Source organism: Gossypium hirsutum, chromosome A07 (genome assembly GCF_007990345.1).
Source record: "Gossypium hirsutum isolate 1008001.06 chromosome A07, Gossypium_hirsutum_v2.1, whole genome shotgun sequence".
In the NCBI taxonomy this organism is placed as follows: domain Eukaryota; kingdom Viridiplantae; phylum Streptophyta; class Magnoliopsida; order Malvales; family Malvaceae; genus Gossypium; species Gossypium hirsutum.
This window is the reverse complement of record NC_053430.1, coordinates 31,890,012-31,913,169: the sequence shown is the minus strand read 5'-3', so window position 1 is coordinate 31,913,169 and position 23,158 is coordinate 31,890,012. Positions and strand designations below refer to the sequence as shown.

Below are 23,158 nucleotides of genomic sequence, written 5' to 3'. Positions count from 1 at the left end.
CATAACCCTATTTCGGCGATGGAAACTAGATATGGGTGTTAACACTGATGAAGTTTATATTGTTTGGAAATTTTCCCATATTATAGTAAAAATATAACTATTTTCTATTTAATTGAACTATGAATAAATAAAGTTAATTTCACATTTAACTATTATGTCTTTTGTATTTTCTGTCTTTTATATTTTGCATGCATAGCAAAATTATGAAAAACAAATATTAGCTCATTGATTGTCTAAAGCTCAAACTGAAGATAAATGGCATTGTTATGAACGTTTACATTGCAAGAAAGACAACTCTCTTGTAACACTCCAAACTCAGCCTAGACATTATAGCCGAATCTAAGAGTTTTATGAAGAACGGTTTTGAAATCAATCTTAATATTATTTTCGTTAAGGAAAACATTGTTAATTTGCTTTTTTAGTGCAGTGGAAGTTTGATATTGTTAAAGTTGAAAATCAAGTTTGTGTTTTCAAAAAAAATATTTGCTTGCGTAAACCTATGGTTTTGTCAAACCTCGCAATATAAAAGTAAAAAAACTCATCCAAACAAAAAGTCTAGAGAGTCCCAAAATTACAAAACTCTAAAAAATAATCTAGATTTTAAAAAAAAAACCATTAATCAAAATAGTTTGTGAATTAGTGGTCACCGCTGAGACTCCGTCGTACCAACCCGTCTATGTCTAAGGATTACCTAAACAGAACAGACAACTGATGTGAGTTTTCATAAACTTAGTGTGTCACTCAACGGAAACGTACATGCATTAAATTCAGAATTTCAGTATATCGGAACAGAAGCGGACATAAGTCCTTATCATAATCAAATTATCAGATACATATAGATATGCAAAGTCCTACCCCCATCCTCTACACACCATCTCCGACCATCCCAATACACCACGTGGGGTATAAAACACCTACCCAACCCTACACACTATATAGTGTCTGTAAGACACTTATCAGAATAACTTGTAATTTTGCTGCCAGAATAACGATGAATTATCGCCTTACAGAACACTTCCTCAAGCAAACAAAACTCACCCTATATACAGATACAGAATACAGATATATAGAATTATTAGATTTAACAGGACCTGCATGCTCGTATACATATATCATACATGCTTATGCAACACAATCAGACATGCATATCAGTTTTCCTAAACTCATATTAGTCTATCAAAATAATAGATCCCATGCATTAGGGTTTGTTTTGCCCTTATCGACCCTACAGAAGGCCCATAGTCGATCGGAATGACACGTACGACCCTAGGAAAAAATTTAGAATATTGGGCCCACATACCCGTGTCGGCACACATGCCCAAATTGGCTTTGCCTATGTGGCCCACACGGCCTGGCCTACAGCCTACATGCCCATTTTGGCCTAGCCTGTGTGATCCACACGACCACAAACTCGCCTATCACACAATCTCGAGACCACTAGAACCTATAATCAACATTCCAATGCCCAATTTCAGTAAGCATTCACAAAAACTCAAACACCAATTATCCAAAACGAAACCTCACAAAAAAATTCAACATATTTGCCCATTTACAGGCAACGAACCGAAAGCACCCCACACTCAATTCATTGGAGAAGCACCGATTGCACATTGACTATCCCCTAGACAAGAATTGATGAGAATCCCTATTAACAACAACTAAAAGAAACAGTAAAACCATACTTACCCAAACTTACCGAACCACACGAAAAACCAAAAAACCGAAACACCACAATTGATTAATATCCTAACTCCCCACTAATAACTACATCCCCACTAACCCACACATTGATCCTTATCTAACAACCTCAGAGTTTCACTTCCATTAAACCTCTATCACACAACCGAAGTAAAAATTAACATCCACGCTTAGACAAGAATTTGAACACGAGACCTCAAGGCAAGCTTGTAACACCCTATACCCGTAACCCACGCCGGGGAGGAGTACAAGGCATTACCTAACTTGATCTCATGCATACAACCAATCTCAAGTCACCGAGACTCGATTCAAACTTAAAAATTTTTCAATATCTACCTTAAACTTCTTATTATGGGCCTACGAGCCTCAAATCGGTTGTTGAAAACTATTCGAGACTATGCTGGGTCTTTAAACCAACTATAAAAATTTTGTCCTTAAAACAGGGCACACGCCAGTGTGAAAGGGCAACACTCCCGTGTGACCAACTCGACATGGTCGTGCTGATGACCCGTGTGGTTCACACGGCCTAAGTACCCTCGAACACGCCCGTGTCCCGCACCCGTGTAGAATTAATTTCTAATTCACACCTACAAGGGTTTTCACACGGCCAGACACACGCCCGTGTTATTGGCCCATGTCCCTCACACGGCCACGACATGCCCGTGTGCTAGCCTGTGTGCAAAAACATCAAAATTTTGTCTCTAATGTCAGCATGCTTATAATGTCACACAGCCAAGGCACACGCCCATATGCTGGGCCGTGTCCTTCACACGGCTGAGACACACGATCGTGTCTCTGCCTGTGTGTTTATTACCATACATACTGACTTGAAATTTTTATGTGCAGAGGAAACACGGCTGAACAACACGCCCATGGGGCTAACCGTGTGTCACACACGGCCTAGACACACGCCTGTGTGTATACCCGTGTGGACAAAATAAGGCTATTTACTAAGCCTCTTTGCCACCCTTACAAACGCCTATTTATATAAGATCAACCAAGTTTAATACCAACATAATATGCATAACCAAAACAACCATAACCATTAAGAATTTGCATAATCACATTGAATAATAATTAGCATTAGCCAACATTCATACCCTATTCAAAATGAGTATCATAATCACATATGAGCTGACACATTTTGGCTACTTAACAAAACGTTAAACAAAAGACTCGAGTCCCTATACATGCCAGTAAACAAAACAATTAAACTAACTATACCAAGGTCTTGAGTGATTGTGTGATAGAAGCTTTTGACGTTACTAAATCTCTGATGCTAGCTTGGTAGCACTATATGGAAAGAAAAGAAAGGAAGGTAAGCATGTAAGCTTAGTAAGTACATATATGCAAATAAAGTGTAATTAAAAAAAACATATTTATCAAACGATAAATTGACATGCATAAAAGATTTGAGTCACTTAGACTTCTCGATCTTATTCTTTCTTTCATGCATATATTCCTAAAGACATCTCATCATAGACTCAGGCTTTATCCATGAGTTCAGTCTACATACCTCATCAAATTTTCACCAACTAAATCTTTGCATTACCCGTTTAACGCTCGGAATACATAGGTATACGTAGGGAATTTTCATATAAATGCCATATAGATAGCTAGGGCTACCTCATACTATGATGTGCTCACATTTGAGCTACTCACTGGCCTTTTATAAAGTAAGGACCCTGACCCCATGGTTATTATGTAATGTTCGCTCATTGAGCCACTCACGAGCCTATGAATAAAGCCAGTACCCGGACCCACGTTACTTATAAAATTCATCTCATGAACTCAGACTCAACTCATGAGTTCAGAACACATAATTTTCATGACATGCCCCTTCGTATCCTATGCTATATCTAGGGTTCAATGGGATTTCATGTTTAACCGAATAGCATCGCAGTTGCTCACAACGTATTATACTCGAAGAACATGTCATTTACACATTCATGGAAACAATTTAACTTTAGAAACAATTTACACATTCATTTATTTCATCAGCACATGGATTTATACACTCAAATTTCATAATTGGGCAAAATGACTATTTTGCCCTTAAACTTTCACAAAATGACCATTTTACCCCTATGCTCGAAAATCAATTTTTATCGGACTTCTTCATATAATAAACCTAACCGAACCCTTTTTACTCTTATAGAAATCCAAAATTTCCACTATTTCACACATTTATCATCTATTTTACAACTTATACAAAATAGTCCCTAATAAGGTTTTCATGAGAAATCCCTTCACAAAAGTTGTTTATTACCCATTTAAGACTCATATTCTTCCATAAAATTTTAGTTATCAACACACATGCTTTCATGGTAAAACCCTAGACTCTTGTTTATCTTGCAAAATAGTCCCCTCATTTGAAAGCTCATGCTTCAAGGGGTCCAAAAATGTAAAAATCATTAAGAGAACTCATGAGAATCACTTACTTACAAAAGCTTAGAGTTGCTGAAATTTTGAAGCTCAAAAACCCCTCTAATGGCTGAAATTTCGGTGGTAGGAGAAGAGAATGAAAGGATGAAGTCATCTTGTCTTATTTTATTCGATTAAGTCACCAAACCACCTAAACTTTTGACTTTTTGACCAAATTGTTCCCTATGGCCAACCAAGCTCTTAGGAAAGGGTCTAATTGCCCTTTAAAAACCCCCAAATTAAGGTTTATAGCAATTTAACACCTTTAGTTAACAATTTTATACTTTTGTAATTTATGCGATTTAGTCTTTTTTTGTGATTAAGCAAGCAATCGCTAAAATTTATTCACCAAAATCTTCATGTACTTATCTAATCATGCTATAACATATAAAAATAATTTCTTCGACCTCGGGTTAGTGGTTCCGAAACCACTGTTCCGACTAGCCCCTAAGTCGGGCTATTACAATTCTCCCCCTTTAGGGATTTTCGTCCTCAAAAATCTTACAAGTAAAAAGGTTTGGGTATTGGCTTTTCATGATTTCTTCAGGTTCCCATGTGGCCTCTTCAACCCCATGTCTCTGCCATAACATTTTCACAAGGGGAACGCTCTTATTTCTTAGTTGCTTACCTTCTTGAGCTAGGATCTTAACAGGTTCCTCACTATTAGACATATCCAATCTAATCTTTATTTCAGTCAGAGAAATCACATGTGAAGGGTTCGAACGGTATCGACGTAGCATGGACACATGGAATACGTCATGGATCTTTTCCAATTCCGATGGTAAGGCTAACCGATAGGCTACTTGCCCGATTTTCTCAATCACTTCATATGGTCCGATAAAACGCGGACTCAATTTTCCCTTTTTACCAAATCTAAGAACCTTTTTCCACGAAGATATTTTTAGAAATACCATATCACCGATTTGAAACTTGATCTCTTTTCGTTTCAAATCAGCATAGGATTTCTATCTATCCGAAGCTGCCTTTAAAAAATCATAACTTTTTATTCAGTTTCCTTGACTAAATTGACCCCGTGAATCTGACTCTCGCTAAGTTAGGTCTAATACAATGGTGTTCGGCACTTACGCCCATACAACACTTCATAAGGTGCCATCTTTAAACTCGATTGAAAGTTGTTATTATAAGAAAACTCCACCAGTGACAAATACTTTTCCCAACAGCCCTGAAATTCGAATACACAACATAAGAGCATGTCTTTCAAGGTCTGAATTACTCTCTCTGATTGGCCATCAGTCTGCGGGTGGAAAGCAGTACTAAAATTCAACTTTGGTCCCAAAGCCTCTTGTAACTTCTTTCCAAAACCTTGACGTAAATCTCGAGTCTTTATCCCAAATAATCGACAAGGGTACCCCTGTAGTCTCACAATCTCAGAAATGTACAAGTTAGCCAATCTCTCAAGGGAGTAGTCAGTACGCACTGGTATAAAATGTGCCAAGTTTGTTAGCCTATCCACAATAACCCAAACAACATCCTTTTTCTTAGGGGTTACCAACAAACCAGTCACGAAATCTATAATAATCCGATCCCACTTCCACTCGGGGACCGTCATTGGCTGAAGTAGACCTGAAGGTACTTGGTGCTCAACCTTCACTTGTTGACATACTAAGCATTTGGATATGAATTCTGAAATATCTCTTTTCATCCTCGGTTACCAATTCATTTTCTTTAATTCGTCGTACATTTTCATACTCCCAGAGTGTACTAATAAACGACTACTGTGTGCCTCATCTAAAATCTTTCGAATCAATTCGGTGTCCTTAGGAACACAAATCCTATCCCGGAATCTCAAACAACCGTCGGAACCGACCCAAAAATTCAATTCAATATTCAACTCGCACTGGGTTATCTTGGATAAAAATTTTCTATCACTCTTCAAGAATCATCCGTCTAGCTTTTAACTCTGCTAGAACCGTACCATCCTTCGACAAGGTCAATAGGGCATTCATTGCTCTCAAAGCAAACAATGATTTTCTACTTAATGCATCGGCGACCACGTTCGCTTTTCCCGGATGGTAATCTATAATCAATTCATAATCTTTTAATAGTTCCAACTATCTCCGTTACCTTAGATTTAAATCCTTTTGGGTCATCAAGTACTTAAGGCTTTTATGATCGGTGTATACATGGCATCTTTCCCCGAACAAATAATGTCGCCAGATTTTCAAAACAAATACTATGGCGGCCAACTCTAAATCGTGTATTGGATGTTTCTTCTCGTGAGGTTTCAATTGTCTCGAGGCATAGGCCACAACTTTGCCCTCTTGCATAAGTACACATCCCAACCCATTTAGAGAAGCATTGCTATAAATTACGAATTCTTTTCTTGATTCGGGTTGTACTAGCACGGGAGCCTTAGTTAACAACATCTTCAACTTCTCGAAACTCTGTTAACACCTATCCGACCATTCAAACTTAACTCCTTTTTGCAGCAACCTTGTCATGGGAGTCACAATCATAGAGAAATCCTTTACAAAACACCTGTAATAACTGGCCAACCCTAGAACGCTTCTAACTTCAATCACATTACTTAGATGTTTCCATTCAACAATAGCAGAAACCTTGCTGGGATCAACCCTAATACCATCGCTCGAAACAATGTGACCCAAAAAGCTGACTTCTCTAAGCCAAAACTCACTTTTGCTAAATTTGGCATACAACTGATTATCCCTCAGAGTCTACAAAACGGTTCTCAAGTGTTCGACATGTTTTACCTTGTCTCAAGTGTTCGACATGAATACAACTACAAACTTATCTAGATATGGCTGAAATACTCTATTCATTAAATCCATAAACATGACAGGGGCATTTGTTAAACCGAAAGGTATGACGAGAAAATCATAGTGGCCATACCACATCCTAAAAGCAGTTTTAGGCACATCTGCCTCTTTAACTCACAGGTGGTAGTAGCTTAATCGCAAGTTTATTTTAGAAAACCATGTTGCTCCCTTCAGTTGGTCAAACAAGTCGTCAATTCGCAGCAACGCTATTTGTTCTTGATCGTTCTCTTATTTAACTGCCGGTAATCTACACACAACCTCATAGATCCATCTTTCTTTTTCACAAATAACACTGGAGCACCCCACGATGAAAAGCTTGGTCTCACGGAACCCTTGCTGATCAATTCTTGCAACTGTGACTTTAGTTCTTTCAACTCAGTTGGAGCCATCCGATACGAAGCAATCGAAATAGGCGTGGTCCCTAGTATTAGCTCTATGCCAAATTTAACCTCTCTATCAGGGGGTAACCCAGGCAATTCTTCCGGGAATACATCCACATACTCACTTACAACCGGCACTGACTCAACCTTCAATTCCAATTCCTTTGTATTCATTAAGAAAGCCAAATAAGCTTCACATCCTTTCCTTAAACATTTCTGGGCAAACATTGCAGATATTACAATAGTCAAGTTTCTCTATTCACTTGATTTAATCCAAAGAGTTTCACCATTTTCACACTTCAATTTAATAGCCTTTTGTCTACAGTCTACTATAGCATCATGGAATGTCAACCAGTCCATGCCTAAAATGACATCAAACTCATCAAATGGTAATAGTATCAAATCGGCCGGAAAATAATGACTCTTAACTAGCAAAAGACATTTCTTACATACCTTATCGACTATCACATATTTGCCTAATGGGTTCGACACTTTAATCATAAACTCCATCGATTCAACAGACATATTCATGTTCAACACCAACTACATGCACACATATGAATGAGTAGAGCTAGGGTCAATCAAAACAATAACAGTATTATTGTAAAGAGAAAATATACCGGTGATCACATTATGAGAAGATGCATCTTCACGTGCACGTATGGCATAGGTTCTAACCAGAGCCCTAGGTTCAGACCTTACGGTGGTGTCTCTCGTCACATTCTTACTACCAACCCCAGCTCCCACATTCTTCTGAGGCCTTCCTTTAAAATTTGCGTCGCTTAGCCTTATACCTTAAAATTTCTCTTTGTCAGTCATCTCAGGGCAATCTTTAATAAAGTGATCTTGATAACCACATCGAAAATAGGATCCATTGTGCATCCTACACTTGCAGAAATAATTTCGACCACAATGTTGACATTCTGGTTTGGAAGGTCTGACATTGCTCACACTCACTACTGATGTCACCCGAGACTTAAAATTTAAATCTTGCTTCTTACAGTCTCAGTGCGAATTTCCCAAAAATGCGTGGGAACGAGAGTAGACGTCTCTGGATTTCTTAAACTGAGATGGAAATGACTTGCTCACACGCCTCTTCCTTGCATCTTTAGTTTTAGCTTCGATTTTCTTCTTTTCCTTGATTAATCCCTCGGCTTTACAAGCCTGATCAACAAGTACCATGAACTCTTTCAACTCAAGGACACCCACTGATAGTCTAATGTCCTCATTGAGTCCATGTTTGAACCTTTTACACATCTTAGCCTCGGAGGATACACACTCCCAGACGTACTTATTGAGTCGAACGAACTCTCTTTCATATTCAGTAACTGTCATGCGGTCTTGCTTCAAATCAAGAAATTATTTACGCTTTTGGTTCATAAACCTCTCACTGATGTATTTCTTTCAGAATTCCTCTTGAAAGAACTCCCATGTGACCCTTTCGTGAGACACCACTGAGTCTAACGTATTCCACCAGTAATATGTCGAGTCCCTCAACAACAATATGGCTCATTTCAAACATTCTTCAGAAGTGCAAGATAATTCATCGAATACCCTGATGGTATTCTCTAACCAGAATTCTGTCTTTTCAGGGTTATCATCTCTATTAGCACAGAACTCCTCGGCTCCATGCTTTTGGATCTTATCCACTGGAGGTCTATTCTATCTCTCAAAGTCCATACCTTTGGGTAATACGAGGATAGGTTAAGGGATAGGTAGGGGTGGAGGGGGTTGAGCATTCGGGTTCGCTCCGACGAACTCTGTGTACCACTCATTCATCATGTGGAGAAAGGCCTCTCGAGCCCCTTCTCCTCCTTCTTGACTAACTTTGGGAGGTTGATTATCGGATGGCACTGCCCTTTCAATGAGAGCTGGTGCGTTAGTTTTTACGTTATCCGTCATAGTTCGATTGGGATCCATTATTATAAGAAAACACATTTAAAAAGGTCAGGAGCCGTCGCACTATCACAATTTTATTTATGACATGTATATCTAGACTCATACACACGCTACGTTAGTCTGAGAACCGACTAAACTGTAGCTCTGATACCACTAAATGTAACACCCTATACCCGTAACCCATGCTGGAAAGGAGTACAAGGCATTACCTAACTTGATCTCATACATACAACCAATCTCAAATCACCGAGACTCGATTCAAACTTAAATTTTTTTTTAATATCTACCTTAAACTTCTTATTATGGGCCTACGAGCCTCAAATCGACCGTTGAAAACTATTCGAGACTATGTTGGGTCCTTAAACCAACTATAAAAATTTTATCCTTAAAACAGGGCACACCCTCGTGAGGAAGGGCAACACGCCCGTGTGACCAACTCAACATGGTCATGCCGACGGCCCGTGTGGCTCACACGGCCTAAGCACCCTGGGACATGCCTGTGTCCCGCACCAGTGTAGAATTAATTTTTAATTCACACCTACAAGGGTGTTCACACTACCAGACACACGCCCATGTCATTGGCCCATATACCTCACACAGCCACGACACGTTTGTGTCTTAGCCCGTGTGCAAAAACATTGACATTCTGTTTCTGACGTCAGCATGCTCATAATGTCACACGACCAAGGCACACGCCCGTATGCTGGGCCGTGTCCTTCACATAGATGAGACACACGGTCGTGTCTCTGCTCGTGTGTTTATTACCATGCATACTGACTTGAAATTTTTACGTGCAGGGGACCCACAGCTGAACAACACCCAAAAATTTCTTGAAGAAATGCTAAAATTTAGTCCTTTTTTGCAATTAAGCAAGCAATCGCTAAAATTATTCACCAAAATTTTCATGTACTTATCTAATCATGATACAACACATAAAATAAAATAATATAAAAAATAATTTCCTCAACTTCGGGTTAGTGGTTCTGAACCCACTGTTCCGACTAGCCCCAAAGTCAGGCTGTTACAAAGCTAACACTTTACCACTCAAACTAATAGGCTCATTCTAATATGAGTTCACATAAAATATAACATAAGCTCACCCCAAAGGAATAAGGCTAGGATAAAAAATAGCTTGTTTTCCAAAAGTGGGACTTGAACCCAAGACCTCAAACATACACCAATCACTAAACCACTGATGCAGATACTCACTTATAACAAAATTCACAAAAACAAAGTTAAATTAGTTGGGGCATTACATTACTTTAATAGATAATCTAAATGATTTCGTAATCTTGTAAAAGAATCAAAGTGAGCATTTGATTCAAATACTGAGAATAATTATTATGTCGTATACAATTCCAATTGGGGAGATGGCTAGTCTTGGCTATTGAAGCAATTGACTCCATGAGTAGAAACATAGATGTATTCATTGGTAGAATGATACATTAGACTAGACCTAAAATGAATTAATTCTGAATCCATTTGTGAATTAATTCACTTGTGACGTTCATGGTATAATTTACCTACACTTGAGCTAATCACTGACCATGCATATGCAACTCATGTGCTTTGATACAAGTGGAGGCTTATGCTATAAATATGATCGAGCCCATAATCGGTATGTTGGGTACATGACTTTTGTATGGCATGGCTTTACTATCAATAGTTGATTTCATAGCTCAATTAAAAAGTTAAGGATAGCCTTTTATTGGCATTGTGTGGGTTGAGAAATATGGAATGTGGCCACAAGTTGCTTGTTCTCAAACGAGCAATTTATCATAGTTATTTGTTGACAGTAATCATATTAATCATTAAGAAGACACAATGGTAACAATGGAATAAAATAGAATTGTATTTAGAGAACGGATTTAACTCAAATGAATAAGGATATTATATGAGGGTAACACACACATGACGAAGTCATTGGACAAAGTAGTTGGATGAATTGCTTTTGTAAAGAGTATCCAATAAGGAGTTTTCAATCATGGAACTTCTTGTAGACTGACTCCATGATTAAGTAATTGCAAATTATCAAAACGATGATATCAGACATTATTGCAGTTACTAGAGCCTAATTTTATATATCCGATTGTTCCCTTTGCTAGCTCAACAAAAGCCCGATCGAGCTGCATTTGAATCAGAAGAAAATTCTACGAATTTGGAAATAATTTAATTGAGTTGATTTATTCGATGTGGAATTAAATTAGGTAGTGGTAAGAATTGTTCAATTGGAAAATTTGATTAAAGAATTTTCTTGAAAAATTAATTTAGAAAATATAAGTGACTTTTTGGGAAAATTAATTTTAATAAAATAAAATAAAATTAATCAAATTAATTAAAATTAATATAATATTTTTGGAAATTAATTTTAAACTCAGACAATTGGCTTAATGGGTAATTGAACTTGAAAATTGGATTTGAGATCGTAAATTGGGCCCGAGTGCCCAAAACTGAGACTAATACCCCAAAACTGGTCGAATCGGGCCAGATATGTGAAATTGAGCCAACGGTCCAACCAGTGGCTAGACTGGATTGGTTGGGTTGTCATTGACTCGGATCGAACCGACAATAGTCGCACCAGCTCAGGGTGTCGTAAAGGCATTGCACTTGTATCACGGTACACGATGGTGCCGATAATTGCGACGACGGTGTCCCAGTTACCGGCGGTGGTGGCGGTTGGTCGTCAGTGGTTGAGGAGTGAAAGAGTTGCACTCCTACTGAGACTATCAGATAATTTAATTTTAGATTAATTATTCCAAAAATAATATTATTTTAATATTAAATTTAATTTAATATTTATCTTAACAGTACTTTATTAATTAATATTAAAGTGATTATCTTAATATTAAATTTAGTTTAATATTTATCTTGTAGATAAATGTTCTATTATTTTAATAAGATTTCATATTAAATTTAATCTAATATTATCTTGATAAATATTATATTTGTTATGAATATCTTATTAAGTGGATGTTACTTCTTTTGTACTTCTCATGCCTATCAATAGAGACTCTGATGAAACATTATAATCATCCCTTTGATTAATAAAGTACATTCTCTATTACTTTCATATTTTCTTTGCTTTTTATTCTCATCATCTCTCTTTATTTTATAACACGTTATCAACACGATGATTCTCTATTTTTTCAAAATCTTTCGAAGTCGCCCCACAAATCAAATTCCTTTTCACCTTAAACTTTCTCCCTTACAACTTTATCTTCAGGATGTTGAAAGATTCAATCTTAGAATGGATTGTGGTTCTCATTCCCGATCTTTGATTTATAATTGTACAAGCATTGGTAAAGAATAGATTTGTCAAGGTGATGACGATGATGTTAAAGATCTTCAGGTATATTTTACTATATTTTATTTATTATATCATGTTTATTTTAATTGGAGACTAATCATGACAACATGAATAGATAGATTCTAATTTAAAAGTCATGCATGTTTGCGATGATGATTATGAAATAAAGAATCAATAGAGGCGTTTAGAAGTCTATCCTACTAGATTTATTGCATTTCCTGAAGTGAATGAAAATATAAATAAAATAAAAGATATAATCATGGACCACTAAAAGTGGAAATATAGTAATAAATAAGAGAACAATAAGAGTTTTCAAGATAATTCTTCAAAGGGTAAAGATAACTTATGTTATCAATGTGATATGGAATATTATTGGCCACATGTGGCATATGTCCAAATATTTTGTTTCTATTAATATTCTATCATTATAGATAGAAAGTATTTATCTTATTTGGTACTAAAACAAATAAATATTATTTCAATATTTGACAACACAAAATTAGTCGAACGCTCTAGAATAGCTAATATATTAATATCTTTTGATGGTTAATCTATTGGTTTTAAAAGATATTTCTAATGAATCTCATATTGAGATTGTGAATGAAGAAAATATTATATTTCATATGAATAAAAAAGGGGTTTGGGTTATTAATTTATATTTATTTTATAATATTTGTGATATTCTTTTGTCATCATCCCTATTAAAGGGTTGGAAGCAAAAATATTTGACTGTGAAAGATCTACTTATGAGCAATAGAATATGATAATCCTATCTAAAGCTTACTATGGTTGGATGCACCTAAAGTTACAAGTTTTTTTAAAAAATTGTGAGTATAACTCTACAGTATTTATAATAAGTTCTCAATTAAATTTACATGGTAAAATATTACTGATGAGAACTTGCAAGAGAGAAAACTTATGTATGAAAAGTCATTGGTTATGTACATGTTGTACACTTGGAAAATAAGATCCACTATCAAAATTTGTTATTAATAGATTCTTATGCATTTGAAGATTTTGGCATATTCCTTTAAGCGAATATTGCATGTAATTATTTGGAAATTATATTTATTGATTTGGTGGCATTATAGACTTCACATTGATTTAGACATTTTCAGTAGTAAATGTCACAATAGTACTTATATATGAATACAAATTAAAAGAAATGATAATAAAATTATCAATTTGTTACAATTTAGTACAATTGAAACACATGTTAAAGTAAACCAGAAGTTTACTAATACAAATGCGTTTACTACTTGGTGTGACCAATTAGACCATCCTTGATCGTATATGATGCGAAAATTAATTAAAAATTCATATGGACATTCATTAAAGAACCAGAAGATTCTTTAATTTAAAAGAATTCTCATATGTTGCTTGTTCTCAATGAAAATTGATTATTAGAAACTCACTAGCTAAAGTTGAGATTTATGTCTTACATTTTTTAAATGAATTTGGGCCCATTCATCCACAATGTAGATAGTTTTGATATTATATGATTTTGGTAGATGCATCTACAAAATAATCACATATGTGATATCAATTTGCAATATGTCGTTTGCAAGATTGCTTGTTTAAATAATTAATTTCAGATTATGCAATTAAGACAATTCATCTTGCTAATATTGATGAGTTTATATTCAATCTTTTATTAATTAAGTTTGAAAAACTTTTGCAAATGTTTGCGCATAATGGTTTAGAGAAATTATTGATTAATGACTTCTGATTAATGATTAAACCATTACTTATGAAAACTAAACTTTCTATTTCAACATGAGATTATGTTGATTTACGTGTTATACGCATCAAGCCAATAAGTTATAAATACTCCCTATAACAATTTGTTTTTGATCAATAGCTAAATATTTATCGTCTTTGAATTTTTGTATCTGTGTATATGTTCCAATTGCTCCACCACAACGTATAAAGATGAGTGAATCCTCAAAGAAAGTTGGGAATATATATTAATTACTAATTACAAGTTTCTTAATATTATTAGATGTTTTGAATGTATTTGAGATTCAATTATGACATGATTTGTGATTACAATTTTGATTCGATAGTTTTCCCAACATTAGAGGGAGAGAAATAATAACTTGTAATGAGTTAAGGGGAGAGTAATTTAAACTAGAAGTTCAATAAGGATAACTCATTACAAGTTAACTGTTAGATGTATTTACAAACTTAATGAGAATAACCAATTGTTATATACCATCTAATATTTTAATTTGAATCAAAGTCCCAATGGGACAATCAGTTAGAATAAATAATAGATTGATCGATTCTAAAGATTAAAATTCTTCTAGATGGTCATATAGTCGAGGCAGGTGCTCTAGAAGAGACCCAAGACAAAACTAATAAGTAAAACTTCAGAAGAGATACAAGTACTTGAAACTGAATTTTAAAATAATTAAAACAAGATATCTCGATAAGTTATGTCAATTCAAGAAAATGTGAAACCGAATAATAAAAGTGATCGACAATGATTTTGCATGCAATATTATTATTGACATAATGAAATAAAAGGAAGATCTTGAATAAATCTATTGAGAAATATAGATATGGAATAAATTGATCAAAATAGAAAGACGCAACTCAAGTACAACTAAATTCGTGAAGTTTTTAGACCAGTAGTCCAAATATCTAAAGATATAAAGCCAGTGATGGTACAATTGAAGTAGTTTTGCAAAAGCGGAATAAAAATGTAAAGTTTTTTGCTAAGTCCTGACATTGATTATGAAAAGATATAATATTCTTTTGTGGTGGATGCAATAAACTTTAGATATATTATTAAATTAGTAATTCATAAAAGATTTAACTTGCGTCTAATTGTTATTGTTACAACCTTTTATGAATCACTATATAGTAAAGTTTATATTAAAATCCTTGAAGGATCCTTAAAGAATTTAGGATGCTAGAAGCACATTGAAATTCTCGAGAAATTGTTCATTTATATGAATTGAAAAAATTTGAACATATGTATTAAATTTGACTTAGTGAATAGTAGTTAAAGGAGGATAATAAAATGATCCAAAATACCTATTTGTGTTTTTATAAAAGAATTATGATTAAAGTTTGTTATGATTATTGTTGAATCTCCTGAAGAGATCAAAATGTATTTCCCCAAATTTCCTTCACTCATGACTTTCAAAAGAATGATAATATAAATGTTTAGCAATACATTCAAATATTTATTTGAAAAACTAGTACTCAAGATTGAATACATAGAATAAGATAAAGTATGTGATGTTTTCATGAGGAGGAGTAAATACGTTTTGTACTCTTTTTCCCTTAACTGAGGTTTTGTCCCATTGGGTTTTCCTGGTAAGGGTTTTAATGAAGCAGCATATTATGCGTATTATAGATTGTGTACTTTTTTTCCTTCATTAGGTTTTTTATCCCACAAGGTTTTTTCTAATAAGGTTTTAACAAGGCATATTATCTACAAATGGACATCCAAGGAGGAGTGTTATGAATATTTTATTAAGTGGATGTCCATCATGATGAAGATAGAGTTTTAATATACTTTAAATTCTAGTAGTTATTAGAATTAGATTTTTACTTCTTTTATACTTTTCATGCCTATAAATAGAGACTCTAATCAAGCATTATAATCATACCTTTGGTTAATAAAGTACATTTTCTATTACTTTCTTATTTTCTTTGTTCTTTATTTTTCCCATCTCTCTTTATTTTATAACAATATTAATTTAATATTAAACTGGTTAAGTTTAATCATAGTTGAACTCTCTAAACTCTCCTTATATAAAGAGAGTGTTGGGTCATTATTTCACAAGCACTTAAATTTAAGAGAAAGTTGTAAAGAGAAAATTCTTTGAAGAGATTATTCCAGAAAATTTCTAAAGATATTTTCTTGATTTACAACTTGACCCAAAAATTTAGAGAAATTGCAAAATTAACCCACTGGTAATTTTTGTGAATTTTTTTTATTCGAAGCGAACCCACACTCGAAAAATGTGAGCTTGAGGATTGCAAAGAAGATTACTCAGTCGAAACGCTCATCCTAGATGAATCGAAAATGTACAATTTTGATTAAGTGCTTATTACTTTAGATATCACATTCAAAATCTTATTTTGGAAAAATTTTTAATACTCTAGTTTTTCCCTAAATTTATTTTCTGTTGCATTTTTCAAATTCATTTTTTTCCAACAGATATGGCATCCAATAAAGAATTGGAGGGCGCGGAGTTTAAATAATTTTTGTTTGGAATTACCAGGGGTTTGGTCACCCATGTTTCACTTGATTGTTAATGAATACTTGAGAGAGATTAATCTAGATATTATTGAGTTGGTTGAAACAATAATTAGTTGTTTTAAAGTAGATTCAATAATTTAGAAATTGGGGTTTTGGAACTCGTATAGAAATAAAGCCTAAAGATTTTCTAAAGGTATTTAGGTTTGATGGAAAGACCCCATTTCTATGTCTATCCTTCCTTTTAATCATGCCCAATTTATTTAAGGTTTTTAACTTTTTGTCCCCCCTCTAAAATTCTGACTATTGTGTATAAAAGCCTAGAACTCACTAAAGAGACAATATTCTTGCATAATTTACACGTAATGGTTGAGTCTGTACAAGAGCCATGGGTTTTGGTAGGTTACTCCAACTATTTCTTGGATAGTAATGAAAAGAGAGGAGGGTTGACAAGGTATAAAATGGGTGTGATCTATTTTAGGGTTCCATTTTTTTATAATGGATTGTAGGATATAGGTTCTATTAGATCAAAATTCACATGGAAAAGGGCTAATGTCTTGAGAGTCTTAACAAAGTATTTTATAATGATCATTAGGATAAGGAATCTCCTTAAGTGGAAGGGCAACATCTTCCCAAACTTAAATCTGGTTATAGGTCAATTTTGATATCCTTGAGTAGAAAGGTGACATAAAGAGTTGAAAAACCTTTCAGGTTTATTACGAGTTGGTTGAATGATCTTACTTTCAACAACATGGTACAGGCTAATTGGAAGGAGTATGGGAATGCTATAAAAACTACTGATGAATTTATTAAAGCAACAATGATTTGGAACAAGGAGATTTTTGGCAATATCTATTTTTGAAAAAGGAAAGTAATATCTATTTTCCCCCCACCAAACGCCAATGCTTCTTACCATCCACCGTTTGAAGAGGATCATTCTCCCATTCCAAAATCAGATCCATAAGCCAGACTCATTCATGGCCTAATTTTCAACCCCATTGACCATATTCTGTTGATTAATAACTTCGAGTTTAGCGCCTCAATTCTAGGCACTAATGGAATATAATTTGGATTGGGATATAATCTCTCCAAATCATCCCTCCAAATCCGTCGCATATCCCTATCATCCCTACCATTACGCCTATTATATCCACTTTCCTTATCCAAATTTCTGCAAACTGATCCATCCGCCTTGCGCAACCAGTGACTCATCGCTGTGATTCTCCTCCTCATCGTAGCACAAAGTGAAATATCCCAACCGAAGGTTATTTTCGACGGATCAATTCTGACACTAATCGGACAAAAACTCTCCCTATGGCCAAGTTTACCACAAATGAAACAAAACAAACTCAACTTTTCATATTGAAATTGTGCATAGAAAACACGATCATTTCCTATTAGGATATTCTTTTTCCGCTTTAGAGACAGACTCACATCCAACTTTACTTTGATTCGCATGTAATTTTGAAAACCCAACATTGGGATCAACATATCATATTCGAGAAAGGTCTCTAAGAAATTCCCGAATTGTTGAGCCATTGCCTCTGACATTAACCTTGGAGGCAAGTCATGTATCTAAACCCAAAATCCGATCGATAGTAACGAAACTAACATTGGATCTTCCTTCAGTTGAATCTTATACAATAAGAGTAAATAGTTGTTAAAGAACCATAGAGTACTAGCCATCACCCTATTCATATCCACAACATGAAAAAATTGGAAAAGATACCTTTTCTCACCAAGATCTGATATTAATATCTCCCCGAAGGGATGCCACAAGTCAGCCATGGTATTTCACAAAGAAGGGAAATAGACCACACTATCAGTCAAACAACACCCCACCATACAGAGTTTATAATCATTGTCCACCATCGGTGCCTATTCTTGAAACGCATCTTCCTCCTCATCTACGATTTTCAAACCTCATCTACGATTTTCAAATTAAACTTTCTCCATAGCACGTAGAAACAAATCTCTAAAAAAAATCACTAGCACACTTCTCTAAAACTGTGTCAAAAGACAAACGAAAACCATGTCAAAAGACAGAACCTAACTACTGGACAAATTTTTATTTAGCATTTGTTCATTCTTAGCTGATGGGTTATTGAGTTATTCTAAAAGATTTTATTTTTGCACAAAAAATTTACTTCCAACTTGAATATAATGTATAGTGATAAAACAAAATAGATAATTGATATAATTATGTATAAAAAGAGTACAAAAGTTTAGAATTGAATCTTGACATTTGGCATGAAAATTATCTATATAACTATGCATAAAAAGTGTGTCCAAAAGCTTAGAGTTATGACACTTGGCATGAAGATTATCCATTTTTCATTTATGGCCAGTTGGGTTGTGGGTTGGCTATTGAAGAGAAGAAATTGGAGAAGGCTTTGGGAAAGAAGAAAAAAAAAAAGCCGAAAAGCTATAAAAGTCTCCATTATGATTTTTTTTTTTTTACATGATAGGAATTTGATCAAATCTCACTTTTGGTTGATATATTATTTTTAAATTTAAAAATTGAAATTTAATTTTATATTTTAATTTTTAACATAATTTTTATATTTTTATGATGTTATTGGATAATCTAAATAATTAATATTGTTAATTATAATATAATGGTAAAATTGCAATTTTGGTCCTTTTATTATGCTCAAATTTAGATTTAGTCTTTATATTTTAATTTGACATAATTTAATCATCTACTTTTACAATGGTATTAATTAGTTCAAATAATTAGTATCGTTAACCATAGGATTAAAATAATGTCAATTTCTCTTAAAAATTTCATTCTAACACACAAAAGAATATATTTCAACATAATAAGTTGGAACAAATGTTTTTAAGAAAAAAAAAACTCGCTATCTTAAAAGGAATAATTAAGGGTCAACTATTTTAACTAAGTAATAACTAAATTATGTCAAATTAAAATATAAATATTAAAATTTAAATTTAAACATAGTATCGAGATGTTAATCATAATTAATCCAAAGATAGATTTATGATTTGATTTAAAAAAAAGGTTATATATTAAATTTTATATAAAATGAGGTTTCTTTTGTCACCTCTAATCCCCAACGAATGGGTAGCCAATTTGTGAATAAAAAAAAGGGGGGGTTTCTCTTAAATAAGTAAGTAAATAAAATGTGAATCAATTGTAATATTCAAATTAAAATGGTAATATAAATATGCCAAATGGAAAATGACACAAATCAAGTATGTTTTATATATATAGAATGTATGACATATAATTTGAATTTTCATCAAAAAAGTTAGATATTAATTTGGGTAAGTGTTGTATTTCCCAAAGCTCACACCATAATTGGCGTTGTTTCTAAAATATTCACGATTATTACACCACTTCTCTGCATCCATTTCAATTTTTCTTTTTTCCTCGCCATGGCATTCGATCAGGTTTCCAGCAGCAGCTTCCTCAAAGCCTTGCAGGTTCATTCTTTCATTTTTATATGTTTCTTAAACTTTTTTCTGTTTTCTGAAGAAATACATTGCTGACGAATTAAACCACATTTATTCTCTTCACTATTTTAATTTATATTTTGGTCAAATTTCATCACTTTCTTGAGATGATAGTTTGAGTTATGTGTCACAATAAATTGAATAAAGATATTGGTGTAGATAAAAAAAAAAGTTTAGTCACTGCTTTATAATGCTTTGTAAGTGTAGATAGAATAATTCATTGAAAAATATAATTAATATTTTCGATGATTTGTTTTTAACATGTTTGATAATTTAAAATAAAAAAATATAAATTACACAAATTTTTCGTAATAAAAAAGTGGAGAAAATAATAAGTAAATAAGGAATTATTTATCACTTAATGTAGAATTTTTAATATTATCTTTTAAATATTGTACTTTTAAATTTTTATAAATTACATTTATCAAACAGGTTAATAATATTCTGCATTTTATTTTAAAAAATATACCAAATAATTTTATAAATTAAATTCCATATTTAACATCTATAATTTGATATATTTTAAAAACAATATTTAATTCATAGAAGAAAAACGGTTGCTTCGTTGTCATTCCCGAGTTTAGAAATTGGCATGTGCATGCATTTGAATGTAATATATAAGAGTTGAGGGTTCCATTTGGTTTGCTAACTTGTCCTCTTTGTTGAGTCCAAAGTTCATCTTTTTGGATTTTAAGCTTATGTATGTTCTAACCTTTCTAGCATTTCATTGTTATACTACTTGATAAGTTGGATCCGCGTGCCTTTCTGCAGGAGCTCAACAACTTAAAGCCGCAGCTATATTCAGCTGCAAAATACAGCGAAAAGTCGTTGCTGCACAGTGAACTGAAGCAGATGTGAGGCTGCACCCTTTTCACTTTAAATTTTGTTGCTTTTAGTTCATTAATGCTTTCTGATAGCCTTTTTCATTATGCATTTGATTGAGCTTGAGTTAATTGCAGCCTTCTTTTCTCCTGATGCAACTCTTTTCTTTATGGATATATTTGTTACTTAGGGTACTAGACAACCTGAAAGATTATGCTGTACAGGCTCTTGTTAATGTTGCTGATCACCTTGGCACTGTGGCTTACAAGTTAACTGATCTTCTTGACCAGCAAACGTTGCAAGTGTCAACCATAGAGCTAAAAGTATCTTGTTTGAATCAGGTAATCTCTTTGCACTTCTCTTGTTTTATATGCTAGTTCAACAACAGTATTGAACGGATGGGCCCTGAACCTCTTTTGTTAAAATCAGCAACTACTTATGTGCCAAACATACATGGATAGCGAAGGTCTCAGGCAGCAAAAGTCGACGGCACTTACCCCAAGACATCAAAAGCACTACATTTTACCAAGTAAGACTAGTCCGAAGCCTTTCCTAGCAGCTAATTAGTGGGTTGAAGTTTTAGTATGTTTTTTCATTCCCTTTTCCATTAAACCAGATTCTGTCATCGAGAAGGTACATTTTAGTCGACATGTACAAACAAATCCTAGCCAAAACTATTTCCAGGCTAAATGGCTTCTTGCTTCAGGTATAATGTTTCTAAACAGGCAGGAACTCTTCTAATTTTCAGTTTTTTTCTGCATTGTTTGCAATAAACTTTCTCATAGGAAGAAGGTGCATGTCATGTTACTTATTAAATGTGGTATAGATACTCCTGCATCAAAAACACTTTCATGGCACTTAGCCTCAGAAACAAAATCTACTTTGAAAGGGATTTCACAAACTTTGGGGAGGTTAGTGCGGCCTAACAGTTCAATATTGGATCGATAATTTTATTTTTCTTCCACTGTAGTTCTTTTAATGTTCTGGTAAGAGCAATAAGTTATTATCATTGCTTACCCCGCAGCAACGGAATCTTCCAACCTCCTAGCAATGCTTCTGGGAATTTCCAGTTATTGGGTATGCTTGTTACATCAGTAGCTCATATTACTGTTGTTACATAGTAAAGCTTTGGATGACAAGACTTGTATTTGGACTGTAATGCTTGCAGACAATGGAGATGGTAGAAATACAAAGTCTCCAGCAATAGCTTTTCCTGCTTCTAATTCATTCATGTCAACGCTGGGTATCACACATAGACATAGGGTAATTTTTAAATCAACAATAATACATACATGCTTGACATCTCAGTGAGTACTTTTTTTCTTTTTCATTTGTATAAACATGTTGCATGAAGCTTATGAAGGAGTCCTGGTTTTGCAGGAGTTGGAGGGATCAAAACCTTTGAGGGCATCCAGATTCAGATCATATGGTAACCAAAAGCATGAGATTGCGGGTGCACCAGTTAGGAGGAAAAAGGCGCTGGCAACTTCCTTTGTCAAGCAGAAAAGCAAAGCAAAAGGCTGGATATAGTGCATGAGTATGATGAAACTCCATTACAAGAAGCCAATGACGACCAACGGCAGTAGTAATGTAATTCTGTCCGTTTTAATTTATGCTGCTGGAGTTGCGTATATGTGATAATATGTCCCTGGTTTTGTTTTTCAGTAGTGGTTGATGAATTGCTCCAGATGATTTCTTTTGTAGGTGATGCATCAGTCGTTTATGACCAATGAGTATAAAAAATAGCTAATAATGATGATGGGTGACACTATCCATTTTCCACTTAGATACTAAAAACCCAGACCTGGTTGACATCATGCAGCCAATTAAGCATTTGCAATTTATGTTTTGTCTCAGCTAACACAGACATATAAACAAGAAGAAATCCTATATATAATTATATTAGGCCGGTGCTGGAGTCCCTGAGTGCCCAAACCCCAAAACCGAAAACCGAAAATAAAATCAGAAAAAAATCAGAGCTTCTTTTGGCGGGAGTCGAACCCGGGTCAATTGCTTGGAAGGCAATTATCCTAACCGTTGGACTACAAACGCTTCTCAGCTAACTGTGTGGTACGAAAATATTTTTAAAAAAAACGTAACTTATATTAGCTATATTAGGGCCTGTTGAAGTCCCTGA

General features: G+C 34.2%; 1 protein-coding gene across 1 annotated transcript; it reads left to right on the top strand.

Moving 5' to 3' along the window:
• The first annotated feature begins 20,045 nt into the window (after positions 1-20,045).
• On the top strand, positions 20,046-22,774 carry LOC107956845 (protein ABIL1). Its single transcript, XM_016892343.2, has 9 exons — positions 20,046-20,169; positions 20,971-21,053; positions 21,212-21,362; positions 21,451-21,550; positions 21,638-21,727; positions 21,848-21,932; positions 22,046-22,098; positions 22,190-22,284; positions 22,402-22,774. Exons 1-9 carry the CDS (start codon positions 20,122-20,124, stop codon positions 22,549-22,551), a joined length of 855 nt encoding a protein of 284 aa, XP_016747832.1. The 5' UTR covers positions 20,046-20,121; the 3' UTR covers positions 22,552-22,774.
• Positions 22,775-23,158: the final 384 nt, after the last annotated feature.

Coding starts and splice junctions, on each gene's coding strand:
- LOC107956845 (XM_016892343.2), top strand. CDS start 20,122: ATGGCATTCGATCAGGTTTCCAGCAGCAGCTTCCTCAAAGCCTTGCAG. Junction 20,170..20,970: donor GCTTCCTCAAAGCCTTGCAG/GTTCATTCTTTC, acceptor GCCTTTCTGCAG/GAGCTCAACAACTTAAAGCC. Junction 21,551..21,637: donor AAAGCACTACATTTTACCAA/GTAAGACTAGTC, acceptor CCATTAAACCAG/ATTCTGTCATCGAGAAGGTA.